This window comes from Tasmannia lanceolata, unplaced genomic scaffold, assembly GCF_043159265.1.
Source record: "Tasmannia lanceolata isolate RefF3 unplaced genomic scaffold, GAP_Taslan_0.1 ptg000015l, whole genome shotgun sequence".
Taxonomy (NCBI): Eukaryota; Viridiplantae; Streptophyta; class Magnoliopsida; order Canellales; family Winteraceae; genus Tasmannia; species Tasmannia lanceolata.
In genome coordinates this window covers 37282035-37295724 of record NW_027518692.1, presented here as the reverse complement: position 1 = coordinate 37295724, position 13690 = coordinate 37282035, and the positions used below count along the sequence as shown (strand labels likewise).

Here is a 13690-nt window from a genome sequence, read left to right as displayed (position 1 = left end):
GGTAAACAATGACCAACCTTCTAATTCCATCAATGGAACTCATGGTTCTATCTCTATCATATCTGACGGGATCATCTCTTGACTTGGCTCAGGTAGTCATCGGTTCCATAGATTTGAAAGCTAATCATGCAGTTCGGCAGCACGTAGAGATTGTTACAGAGAATCAGAAATATAACAAGTAAAATTTCTTATTCTTTATCAGTTATCTTTGCCAAACAATTATGGATGCAAAAATCTACTAACTATATCAATGTCAGATTGGTGAAGCTTCTGGAGGATATCATGGACGGGAGTCAGATTTTGATCTTCATGGACACCAAGAAAGGATGTGACCAAATCACAAGGCAGCTGCGGATGGACGGCTGGCCTGCATCTGAATCCATGGAGATAAAAGTCAAGCAGAAAGAGACTGGGTCCTCTCAGAATTTGAAGCTGGCAAAAGTCCAATAATGACTGCTACCGATGTTGCGGCCCGTGGTTTAGGTATGCATGTGCACAAATCCATCTTTTTTGTAGCCATTCACACCCAAATGAACACTTTTTTTGTTCCTTTAATTTTATGTTGGCAGACGTCAAGGATGTGATGTATGTTATCAACTATGATTTTCCTGGATCGTCAGAGGATTATGTCCACCGTATTGGTCGAACAGGTCGTGCAGGGGCGAAGGGAACTGCTTATACTTTCTTTACAGCTGCAAATGCAAGATTTGCAAAGGAGTTAGTACTCAGAGGAAGCCGGGCAGAGTATCAGTTCTCAACTCGCTGCCATGGGACGTAGGGCTCCTCCCGCCCCAGTAGGTTAGTCCTCTGATCTCCCTGTTTTGATTTGCAGTTCATACATGCTACCATTAATTATAAATGAGATTTTGATTTTGTTTTCGTGTACTGTTTGTCGATCAGGTCATGGGGGTTTTCGTGATCGTGGGAAGGGATTAGGTGGCGGGCGTCCATGGAGCTAATAGATGAAATGAGGGAGGGGAGACAGTTACGAAATTTCCATTAACAAAGGGAGCTCATCGCTTGGAGGGGCTTGTCTTTTTCACCTTGATGCATTGTTGGTCAGTGACTTGGATATATTGGGAAAACTTGTTTGACGAGAGGGGTGGAGCTCATGTGTTTCGTTGGTTGTATTGGAGATTGTAAAATGGCCTTGCTGAGCTTGGCAATGGCATATGAAATTTGCAAGACAGAAATGCTGCCCCACCTTTTACAGATTCAATGAAAGGAAGGAAACTGGCTTCAGATTTTTCAATGCTGCTACTATGGTTCCTTCGTGAGGAAATTGAAATTGATTATTACTGAATGTGAACTTGTTCTTGTGAGCACTTTAAAGTGAGAGCAGTCCCAGGTATGGAAAAGTAGAACATACAAGAACATCATCTCTCTGGTCTATCTATTGGCAAAACTTCTATGTTTTGAAGAAAATCATAGGACCCACGAGAAAATCATGGGACCTACCTCCCAAAATGATGAGATCAGTTCATATTTTACCTGTGTCCCATTGATAAGAGTACTCTACTCATTAGATGTCCAGTCAGCTGCTGCGCCTCAACTCATTTCGGGGAGAACCATCTAGCTCAGGCAGTGGATATAAGACATTCTTTAATCCTAAATCAATTGATCTACGGTTGCCGATGGTCGAATTTACAGATCGACCAATCGGATGTTGGCCGTTGTCCCTACCTCTCCATTCCTGACTGCAATTTCTCGGACTATGACCCATCCGCGGTAGGGCCAATATGATGGATGATCTTGATCATTGGACCACTCATGTGTTTGTATGACATAGCTACTCTGATGCCTTTGATCAATCTATTGGACCCTCCCTTGGATCTTGAATTGGCCAAAAACATACACCCATCTGTTGATCCTAATCACCCAATTCAATGTAATTTTGGCTGTAGAAACCAAATGGTCGAGATGCATGGATTTGTTGCCCAGCACGTAAATGGTCCATATCAACCAAATTGGACCCAACACGACATCTATTTGACTATTTGTATTACAATGAGATTGAGACGATTGGAATGTTTTGGGAATGTCGATTGTCTGGGAATTTATAACAGCCTCTGACAAATTATTATTAAATCAAAGCAAGGAATCATATTATTAAAACATAGGGTGTGTGGATATCAATTCTCGCTTTTTATATGAGAGAAAATGAAAAAACATTGTGTTGCCTTTGGCTTTACAAGTAAAGAGACTCCATGGCCACAACAACAGCAATAACCCCCCACCCTTTCTCCTTCAAACCCCCTCTCTCTCCATCCCTACCACCAATTTTCCCCACCTCTAAATTCTCAAACCCTAACCCTAGAAAAACCTACCATCTCTTCACAGCCCGCTTCTCATCTTCATCTCCTTTCAGGAAGGGGACCCCGCCGGAAACCGACTGTCCGGTGCCGTCCGACCAACTTCCGGTGAACGAGTATCAGAATCTCGCCGGATCTTTCCCCTTCTCCTGGGCTGCCGCCGATTTGCGCCTATATTCATCCCGTCTTCTCCTCACCGGCGCCTCTTTCGCCCTCTTCGTCGGACTTCCGGTCGCCGGATTCGGCGTCGTCGACCCAGAAAAGGAGGCTCTTAAATGCATCGTCGGAGCTCTCGCCGCCGGTCTTTTTGCCGTCACTTTTGCCGTTCTCCGGATCTACCTCGGATGGGCTTATGTGGGGAACAGATTGCTCAGTGCCACTGTTGAATGTAAGCAATTTCGGGACATTGATATCGGCACTCTTTTCTATTAAAAATTACACTCCCTATACAACCTAAAACCTAGATTTTTAAGCTAAAATCTGGATTTTACCTGACTGAGTAGTAAGTGGTAACACGCCTTATTTTCGCATTCAAAATCCAGGTTTTAGGATTTAAAATCCATGTTTGGTTTTAGTTGTACAATCTCGGATCATAAAATGATTATATGCAAAATGACATCAAGGCCTTTTTACTGTACCAATTTTAAAACTATTATAGGACATTATTTGCAAATAATCATATTTAGAGTTATTCAAAGATGTACTTCATCTTTAAATTTGAGGCCTTTATCTGTTTTTTTTTTTTTTAAATGGCTTATTGATTCAGTAATCATGTTGTTCTTTGTCGCAGATGAGGAAACGGGTTGGTACGATGGGCAGGTATCAAACTGCCCTTTTACTTTACTTCTCTCTGCATTTATGTATTGGGAATTGTATTTTTGATGCTTGAATGTTAATTAGTGGCAGAGCTATATCACACAAACCATATAGAAACAAGTGGGAAATTCTACAATTATACAAGTTTTGAGTCTTGAGTGTATGAACATTGGAGTGAAGAACAGGTTGAAGAGAAATAAATATAGTTGTTTGATCACCGATGAATGAATCACAACTGATTATGTATTCAATTTCTGATATGAATCTGGAATTCAATATGGACAGAACCGAGGATGTTAAATCCAAGGGTGGATGAAACAAGAGGTGTTAGTGTTGATTGATGCTAGTTAAATCCTACGATCTGGAAAAGATCTTAGCCCTTGACAGGGCCAGTAAATTTTAGTTGAACATCTTGTCTCCTGAGTTTGAAACCAGAGTTTCAACCTAATCTGTTGGATTTTTGGGTCTGGTCACAGATTAACAGATACATAAGATTCCTTTAAATCCCTGTGTCTATGATATTTCACTTAACACCGCAGATTGTTCTATGGTGAGACAAATAGGTTCTATTTTTCAGCTTCTCCTCATATCAGAGTCATCAGACACATACTCACCAACACACACACAATCACACTATTTTCTCACCAATTCTGTTGGAAGATTTTCAAACATGAACTATATATTTTAGCTAGGTCGCTGATGGTTTTAGATTCTTTTGACACTGTAGGGAGAGTTCTATTAACCCAGAGATGGGTTGCAACATTTGCAAGCAAGTTGTTTTGGAAGTGTTATGACATACACTTGATTCTTGGCTATTTCCTGAGTCTGGGACCCGGAGTATTATACACCAGTGTATTATTGAAGAGTATGAGAGGCCTCCACGTGTTTCTTATATCAATTTTTTTATCAACTAAAAGTAATTATTTTTTTTCTTGGCAATTTCCAGAATCTTGGACCTGGAGTATTATAAATGGCTATATTATTGAAGAGTGTGAGGGGCCTACACTTGTTTCTTATATCGATTTTCATTACCAACTGAACGTAATTATTATTTTTTGATTGGTTGAACGTAATTATTGGAGTAATGAACGTAATTATTTTTATTACTCCCAAAATCTTTATCTGGAATCATTTTTCCTTCATAAACTAATCTCAAGCACATGAATCTCATGAAAATGAGTAAAGAAAAAGTTCCTTCTGACAAAAAAAATCTAGAAAAAAGAAAGTATAGCTAGTGTAGGTATAGAGAAAAGCATTGATGCTTATGTTGGTGACAGATGGACTTTGGGACCTATCACTATTTTTAAGCTGACATTATTGGTAACAGAAAATTATGCAAACCTCCAGATGAGCCATATTCGCTCAAGTAAACAGATCATTGATTGTTGGATACTTCAGATTTGTACAAGAGGTAGGAATTCTTTGCATTGCATGTCTGAGTTATTAACTTTTGATTAGCATCTGAATGTTAGAATTCTGAGATGGTCATTGAGAATTGTTACATTTTCTGCTGTGTAGATAGGCGGTTTGATCTTTGTGGAAGAGTTCTCTTTCATATCTCTATGTTCATTACTTGTTTGTAACTTGTAAGAAACATGTATAATCAGTAAAAAAAAAAAACTAGATTTAAGTTGTAGTTTCTGTCAATGCGAGTCTCTAAATTAGCTGGGATGCCATTTTTTAAGCAAAAGTTCCAGGTAGTGTCTAGTAATGCCTCTCTTTATCCTCTGAACCCCATCCTCACAAGTTCCCCTTGTGTGTGGAATGAAGAATATGTGGAAAGCTAGATTTGATTTATCCAAACTCTCTCTCTCTCTCTCTCTCTCTCTCTCTCTCTCTCTCTATATATATATATATATATATATATATATATATATATATATATATATATATATATATATATATATATATATATATATATAGAGGAAACTGTTGGTGCGCTTAAGCTCACCAAGCTTATGGTGCGCTTAAGCGCCCAATCACATGGGGGCCCACTTTGTTAGGATGATCCAAAGCATTCATTTGAAAGGCCCTTACATAGATGGGGGGTGTACCAAAAATCGGCTCCATAGAATCATCCTAACCCATCCATTTGTGGAGGTCAAAATGGACAGACCTTGTTTGTCCACAAATCTGCCCATTTTTGTCCTCCACAAATGGAGGGTTAGGATGATCCTATGGAGCTGATTTTTGGTACACCCCCTATCTATGATAGGGCCTTGCAAATGAATGGTTTGGATCACCACAGAAAATGTGGGACCCATGTGATTGGGCGCTTAAATGCACCAACAGTTTCCTCATATATATATATATATATATATATATATATATATATATATATATATATATATATATATATAGAGGAAAATGATTGTGAGCTTGAAGCTCATATAGCTTATATGAGCTTGAGGGCCCAAACACACGTGGGCCCACATTGTTAGGATGATCCAAAGCATTCATTTGAAAGGCCCTTACATAGATAGGATGTGTACAAAAAATCAGCTTCATAGGATCATCCTAACCCATCCAAATGTGGAGGGCAAAATGGACAGACACCGTTTGCCACAAATCTGCCCATTTTTTCCCTCCGCTTTTAGAAGGGTTAGGATTATCCAATGGATCTGATTTTTGGCACACACCCTATCTATGATGGGGCCTTGCAAATGAATGGTTTGGATCATCACAAAAAATGTGGGACCCATGTGTTTGGGCCCTCAAGCTCATATAAGCTATATGAGCTTCAAGCTCACAATCATTTTCCTCATATATATATATACTAGTAAAAAACCCGTGCGATGCACGGGCCGACAAAAATTGTACGGACCACGTCATAGGTTGATCGAAACCGTCCATGTGATGGAACACAACATAAATAGGTTGTGCCCCAAAAATAATTTCCATAGGCTGATCCTAGTCCTCCAATCTATAGATGTTTCCATAATTCCTCTTAAATCGGATGGTTAAGATCACCGTATAGATTTTTTATTAAAAAACCATAAGGAGGGGGGCAAGAAAATTATCCTCTTCGTAATTAGCAAGAAAACTCATTGAACTCCATGTATAACGACCATCAACTTCCCACCATCTCAATTAAGACAATTAATTGATTAATTTGGCAAAATATAAAGGATATATTTCTGACTCAATTTAAAAAGGATAGAACTTGCGGTACACACATATATCAATTTAATAGGGTATCCTGAGCCTATAAAAAATACAACGAAATAGGGTTTGAACATCAGCTATTGTCATAAAAATCATTACATGCAGATGAAGATAATGGAGTATATGTCGATTTTCTTCACCACCATTCATTATGAAAATCTTGAGAATCCATTCAGCAGGTTCAATTTCTATCAAGATGAACTGTGTGAGATTTTATGGGACCAATTATCTGTTCTCGTAGTTGCAACAAAAGAAATACTAATGTTGGTACATAAATCCCAATTCCAAAGAATTCAACATTCTACTCAAGAACTAAGACCATGTGAAATTCTCCACGCAATGAAAACCACATTGGAAAGACACAAACAAAATCAATACATAAAGAAACTACATTGCCACTTTTCTTTAAAATTCTTCTCAAGCCCACACCTCATTGCCACACCAAGGAACAATCTAAATTAAATATTCAATCCAAATGAAGAAAGAAAAGATGTAGAAGAAGATATCATTGACCTTTCTTCACAGTGCCCGCTTGTTACACCATAAACACATGCTTTGTTCACCCTGAGCTTGCAACTTGAGTCAAACCTGGTGGAAATTGTGCTTTGAGAGCATCACGTGAACTGAAGGAAAACGTAAAGCAAACCTGGTGCAAATTGTGCTATGAGAACATCACATGAAGTGAATAAATTTTTAAAGAAGAATGATGAAGCCCATACGATAATTAACTGGTGGAAACACCCATACATGAAAGCATGATCTACCAATAAATAGCTCTAAATGTTACAAAATAATAAGGTAGAAAGTGGCATAAGAGATTGGGACTGCCTTGTGTTGCCTACGATACCAACATCTTCAGGATTCCGCTGCTGCTTTTGAAAAAAAAAAAAAACCATCTAAGAAATTTAAAGAACTCGAAATCTGTTCCTCCTATACATGGAAAATGAGAAAATAGAAACAAAAACAATCAACAGAAGTTATGAAAAAGGAAACTCACCAACCTCAGATATACCCAAGTTCACTATTAACAATTAGCCCCAAAACTCATTTCTGCAATCCAATAACATACCAAATTAGGCCAAAGAAAAAAAGAAGAAACAAATTAGGCTACAAAATAGCAGTAAAGAATCGAATGATCATGCAAAGAAATCGAGATTTCAAAGATTTCCGTCAAGATTCCCATCAGGATTAAACCGGTAGGGAGAATGGGTTAGGGTATGGGGAAGGTAGAGAGAAATCGAAATTTCAAGATTTCAGGATTTCAAATTTTTTTTTATTTCAAGATGAGAGTGTTTGGGCGTAGGTTTTTTGGTTTCAAGATGAGAGATGTTTGGGTGTAGGAAAGGAAATGAATCGGCCATATTATATTTCTAAGGAAGGCTTTATGTAATATGGGGAAGCCAAGGAAATAAATGGGAAAAAAATTATTCCGTTTATACTGGTTGGGTCAGAGACAGAGAGGGTGTGATAAAATCGATAGAGAAGAGGATGGTGTTGATATTTTAGGGGACATGAGAAAGAAGAAGAAGACATGAGGAGAGAGAGAGAGAGAGAGAGAGAGAGAGAGGAGAGATTGTGTTGCCTTATTAAAGTGAAAGTAAAAATCCAATTCCTTTCACTTTGATTTTTAACCCTAAGAAATGAAAGGAAAAAGTCAAAAAAAGTGATGTGAAGGGTTCCATAACTGCAGCAGCTTCCATGACCCATGACAAAGGGTTCCACATAAACCCTAAGAATTTCAAGAACTTGCTTTCCTGAAATATTCAAACAAAAAAAAAAAAGCAAAATGAAACCCAAAACATGAAAATAAGCAAAAATCAGAGTAACAACAAAAACAGAACAAAAAAACCCAGAAATTAAAAAAAGAACCTTCTTCTCCTCTAGTTTGTTGTAGCCAAAGATACCCAATCTCTCCTGAGCAACCTCTGAAGTTAAACCCTCTTTGCTGCATCTCAAATTCTCAAAAACCTCTTCTGTTGGTATATTTTCCTACACCCACAAAAGCACAAAAAAGAAATACATAAAACCCATCATCAAAAACCCACCAAGAAACTTCAGATTTATCCCCCATCTTCTCTTTTCTCCTAAAACCCACTTCTAATTACAAACCCAAAACCAAACCAAAAAACAAAAAAACAGAGAGAGGGGGAGAGAAAATGAGGGTTTCAAGGAAGAAAAAGAGGGAGATGAGTAACAGCAGTGGGGGCCACCCCATCACTCTCCCCTTGCCCACGAATAAACCGCTCTTTTTTACTCTTACCGCCATTATCACTTTAGGGGACATGAGAAAGAAGAAGAAGACATGAGGGGAGAGAGAGAGAGAGAGAGAGAGAGAGATGGCGTGGGGAGCAAGGCCAGAGAGACAGGGGAAATGTGACGGTGAGAAAGAGCTCTGTTCTAGGGTATTCCTTTCTATACACAGAAATACAGTGTATATCTTTCTCTTTAAAAGGAGGTATACACAGAAGCTGCATGTATAGGGGGGTAAGATTGAAATTATATGAGTTGAATGGGTGCATTTGTTCAAAAAAGTCAAAAAATGTGACGTGTAATTCTCATGTGATTTTCAAAAAAATGGAAAAAACTCTCTTCTTTTCATCCCAGCTTATTGTATTATATATATATATATATATATATATATATATATATATATATATAGAGAGAGAGAGAGAGAGAGAGAGAGAGAGAGAAAACGGTTCCTACACATATGTGTAGAGAGTTCTCTACACACTAGCTTAAAATACAGTGGGGGCCCACATTGTTTGGGTGATCCAAGCCATCCATTTTAAAGGCCCTCACATAGATAGGGTGTCTACAAAAAATCAGATCCATAGGATCATCCCAACCCTACGATTTGTGGAGTAAAATGGATGTCTTTAAACCTTCACAAATTAGTCCATTTTTTGCCTCCGCAGTTTGAATGGTTAGGATGATCCTATGGATCTGATTTTTTGTGGACATCCTATCTATGTGAGGGCCTTAAAAATGAATGGTTTGGATCACCCAAATAATGTGGCCCCCACTGTATTTTAAGCTAGTGTGTAGATAACTTATCTACACATATGTGTAGGAACTGTTTTCTCATATATATAAATATATATATATATATATATATATATATATATATATATATATTGTTTTGAAAATCTTACGATTTACGATTCTTAGGCAAAACGATTTGAATCCCATGATGAATCTTAATTTGTATGAATCTTACGATTCGATCGTAAATCCCTCTCATTAGAAGGAAGAAGACAGAGGGGGATTAGGACATCGAACCAATCGAGCACAGAGCATTTGTTGAGGGCATTACTCACATCGACGTGGGAGACTACCATAATAAGGACAACATCGATTCCCGTCTTTTATGATTAATATTTCTCATTTGATGTTTGAGACTTTGAGAATTGATATGATCATGTGTCTTTTTTTAAAGATTATTAACCAAGATTCATGGTTTTGGATGAGAATTAGATGATTAGTATGTGTCAAGTTTGTCAGCAAACAATTTGTATTACGATATTGAATGCTTATCATGATAGTTTCTGTTTGAATTAATGAATTTGGATGAAAAATGAATAATTGGCTATTTTTATTCTTTAATTTTTTTATAATCTTTTATTTTACATTTTTTTTTATTTTTTTGAATGAATCTTACGATTTACGATATGATTTACAATCCGATACGATTCGACCCCGATTACGATTTGCGATTCGATTCTGATTTTCAAAACATTATATATATAGGAAAAGGAGTGTGCGGTCGACCGCATATAAGGTTATATGCGATCGAGGGCCCAAACACATGGGTCCCACATTTTTTGTGGTGATCAAAACCATTCATTTGCAAGGCCCCATCATAGGTAGGGTGTGTACAAAAAATCAGCTCCATTGGATCATCCTAACCCCTCCAAAAGTGGAGGGCAAAATTGGGCAGATTTGTGGCAAACGGTGTCTGTCCATTTTGCCCTCCACTTTTGGATGGGTTAGGATGATCCTATGGAGCTGATTTTTTGTACAAACCCTATCTATGTAAGGGCCTTGCAAATAAATGCTTTGGATCATCCTAACAATGGGGCCCACATGAGTTTTGGGCCCTCGACCGCACCTAAGCTTGGTGCGGTCGAGCGCACAATCTTATTCCTCATATATATATATATATATGAGAGAACATTTCCTACACACTTGTGTAGGTAAGTTACCTACACACTACCTTAAAATACAGTGGGGGCCCACATTGTTTGGGTGATCCAAACAATTCATTTGAATGGTCCTCACATAGATAGGGTGTCCACAGAAAATCAGATCCATAGGATCATCCCAACCCTACGATTTGTGGAGGTAAAATGGACGTGTATAAACCTTCACAAATTAGTCCATTTTTTGCCTCCATAGTTTGAATAGTTAGGATGATCCTATGGATCTGATTTTTTGTGGACACCCTATCTATGTGAGGATCATTCAAATGAATGGTTTGGATCACCCAAACAATGTGGGCCCCCACTGTATTTTAAGGTAGTGTGTAGGTAACTTACCTACACAAGTGTGTAGGAAATGCTCTCTCTCTCTCTCTCTCTCTCTCTCTCTCTATATATATATATATATATATATATATATATATATAGTGCTCCTTATATTCATGTATCAATGCATGCAGAAAGCAATAATCTGTGTTCACATTTCTGGCAGATATGGGTGAAGACTCCTCAAGTGTTAGCTCGCGATCGTCTTCTGGGTTCCTTCTCGGTAAGTAATCGATTCGTAATGGGTCATAAGATAAGTCATCAAGAGTTATCAGATCTATTGTCAAACTGTATTCCCAGGTGTCCAATTAATTTGACATGAACTGTAGGCCCATGGAATGTGTGGAATACTCTGTTAAAGAAAACCATTTTGTAGCTCCTTTCTCACCTTGGCCTTTATTTTCTTTCTTCTGTCTTAGGTCAAGCCTGTGCTGAACAGAGTGAAACTCACATTAGTAGGTCTGGCGATCTCACTAGTTATGTGCGTTATGCTTTTTATCAATATCGAAAACGCGAATGACTCATATAAATCACAAGATGCTGGTGAAAGAATTGTAGCTGGAGTTTACAATGATACTTCTGCTAGATCATTTGAGCCTGATGCCTTCTGTGGTAGTGGTGAGCCTGATGCCCCATGAACCTTTAACAATTTATAGCTGTTTTATTTGTGTATAGTGTTCACAATACATCCCTTTATTTCACTCATTGCGGGTCCCATGTGGGGGACCCAATCCCTGTAAATTAGGCCATGGGGAACTTTGGAGTGTCAACCTGTTATTAAGAAAGTTACTGTCTATACCTCATTGTAATATTTAATGTAATGATGCTGACATAGAGAAATGCCTTCCCATATCTGGTGACTTCCTATTTCTTTCTGTACAGACCATGAGACCCATAATATGAAAATGGTTGTCGTTCTCTAATATTTCTTTTTCCATTGAAAAATGACTCTCCTTGCTTTTTCCTCAGCACCTACTGTTGAGGGCTCTTTTTTTATCATGTAGTAAATACTACATGTTGAGATTGATTGATATTACTTTTTGGAAGGCATGCAATTCACCTGGACTAATAACCAACCACATCGGATATGAGCTAGAAAATGCGGAAGAGGGTGAGTTTTGACTTTGTTGAGAAGGTTTCTTTAACTACTCATTTTAGATCTATCAAGAACAGGAAAAACAGGAAAAGATAGATCGTCTCAAAGCCTTTAAGATAACGAGATGAAAAGAGGACATTTGGATGATTTTACCACTATAAAAATGGCAAATGAAAACGTCAACGATATCGTGCAGTCATCATGGCCAACACTTTCTCTATTCTCCTCAAATTCTCCTACATGATGACCAGTCTCTCCTCGTGCCGTCGATCCCATCTTTATCTCCACGCTGCACATCTCTACTTCCAACTCTCAAACACTTGTGTTTCTTCTCTAAAAAGTAAAAACCCATCCTTTTCCTTTCCTCCTCCTCCCTCCCACCATAACCAAAGACCCACTTCAAATTCTCTTTTAATATTCTTACCATGACCACCTATGGAACCATCCCCACAACCCATCCATCCTCCACCCTTGATTTCATCTCCAATGCCAAAACCAAAGCAAAATCTGCCCTCTCAACTTGCCACCCATTGAACCAAATGCTCCCCCTCTCCATCCCACCATCCATCTCCGAATCCATCCTCCGTATCCGATCCAACAGCCCTTATTTCATCACGAATTACGCCATAATCATCCTCCTCAGCCTCCTCTGGCACCCAATTTCCCTCATTGTCTTTATCTTCATGATCGCCGCCTGGCTCTTCCTTTACTTTCTCCGCGATGATCCTCACATGATCATCAACCGCACGATCGACCATCCGATCGTGTTGGGCGTACTCTCAACGGTCACGATCTTCGCGCTACTACTTCCCCACGTGACACTTACTATCATAGTTTCACTTCTCATTGGACTTGCTATTGTGCTCCTCCATGCGGTTCGGTTTTTAGGAATGCTGATGATTTGTTGGCAGATGAAGAGGCAGGGGATTCGTATTTGGTTGTTGACCAATCTTCTTCTTCAACCTAGCCATGTGGGCCCAGCATTTTCAATAGTAATTTCTTTTCGTTTTTCCACTCTTGCTGTACTGTTCTTCATTCTTCGTGTTCTAGGAAAACTGGGTTTTGTACTTTTGTCTCTCTTGATTGATTTTTTTCTTTCTTTGGCCTGGTTTGGATTGCAAGAAAAACATTTCTGATTGAAAAAAATTTCTTGTTAAATTATTTCTTTCCACTATTTAAATGGAAATGGTATGTTTATGGTTAATTTAGAGGGATATTATCATATATTGAAGGTCCCTCAGACTAACAATTGAATAGGCTTGGTTCAACTTCTCTTGTTTCATGCGTAAAAAAAAAAAAATTAGAAATAATTTTCCTTTCCAAACTTTTCCTAAAATTTCCTGCAATCTAAACAGGGCTAATCTTATTTGGGGCTGTCTGTTTTGATGACATTTATGTGCTTTGTTACTGAAAAAAGCCTTGGGTTATTTAGGCTACTGATATTGGCACTACCTTGTTTTGATAAGTGCACAAACTCAGCTCGTCTTTTCTTACTTAATTGGCTTATTAGAGCTTTTTGGGAACTGTAATAAAACTTTGACAGCTGCTAAGACAATAAAAAGACAAGATGGTTAGTGCACTTATCAAACATGGTATAATTTGAATAAAGGTGTCGTAGTTGCCTTTTAGTTCTAAATTGGTTTCACTTTTTTCACGTACTAGTAAGATTCAAGCTAGAACAGCCCATCATGGAAGTCTAAAGTAGAGAGAGGAATGCCCATATCAGAAACAAGGCAATGAGGATTTATCTTCTTTACGCAATTTGTAATCTCAAGATA

At 38.2% G+C, this 13690-nt stretch overlaps 1 protein-coding gene and 1 pseudogene across 2 annotated transcripts; both read left to right on the top strand.

Annotated features, from left to right (window-relative positions):
- Nucleotides 1–8: 8 nt before the first annotated feature.
- Nucleotides 9–1252, top strand: LOC143891982 (DEAD-box ATP-dependent RNA helicase 20-like; annotated as a pseudogene).
- An 885-nt stretch (nucleotides 1253–2137) lies between these two features.
- On the top strand, nucleotides 2138–11739 carry LOC143847040 (YCF36, putative (DUF1230)). 2 transcript variants are annotated; one of them, XM_077355709.1, is made up of 4 exons: nucleotides 2145–2700; nucleotides 3103–3131; nucleotides 10983–11039; nucleotides 11236–11739. In XM_077355709.1, the coding sequence occupies exons 1-4, from the start codon at nucleotides 2208–2210 to the stop codon at nucleotides 11452–11454; spliced, it is 798 nt and encodes a 265-aa protein (XP_077211824.1). In that variant the 5' UTR covers nucleotides 2145–2207; the 3' UTR covers nucleotides 11455–11739. The 2 variants fall into 2 exon arrangements, with proteins under 2 accessions (XP_077211825.1, XP_077211824.1); XM_077355710.1 differs by lacking the exon at nucleotides 10983–11039 and having other exon boundaries at nucleotides 2138–2700.
- The last annotated feature ends 1951 nt before the right edge of the window (nucleotides 11740–13690 follow it).

Bases quoted from the DNA above. Each gene is read 5' to 3' on its own strand.
- LOC143847040 (XM_077355709.1), top strand. From the start codon at position 2,208: ATGGCCACAACAACAGCAATAACCCCCCACCCTTTCTCCTTCAAACCC. The intron at 3,132-10,982 runs GTATCAAACTGC...CATTTCTGGCAG, and splicing joins CGGGTTGGTACGATGGGCAG to ATATGGGTGAAGACTCCTCA. The intron at 11,040-11,235 runs GTAAGTAATCGA...CTTCTGTCTTAG, and splicing joins GTCTTCTGGGTTCCTTCTCG to GTCAAGCCTGTGCTGAACAG.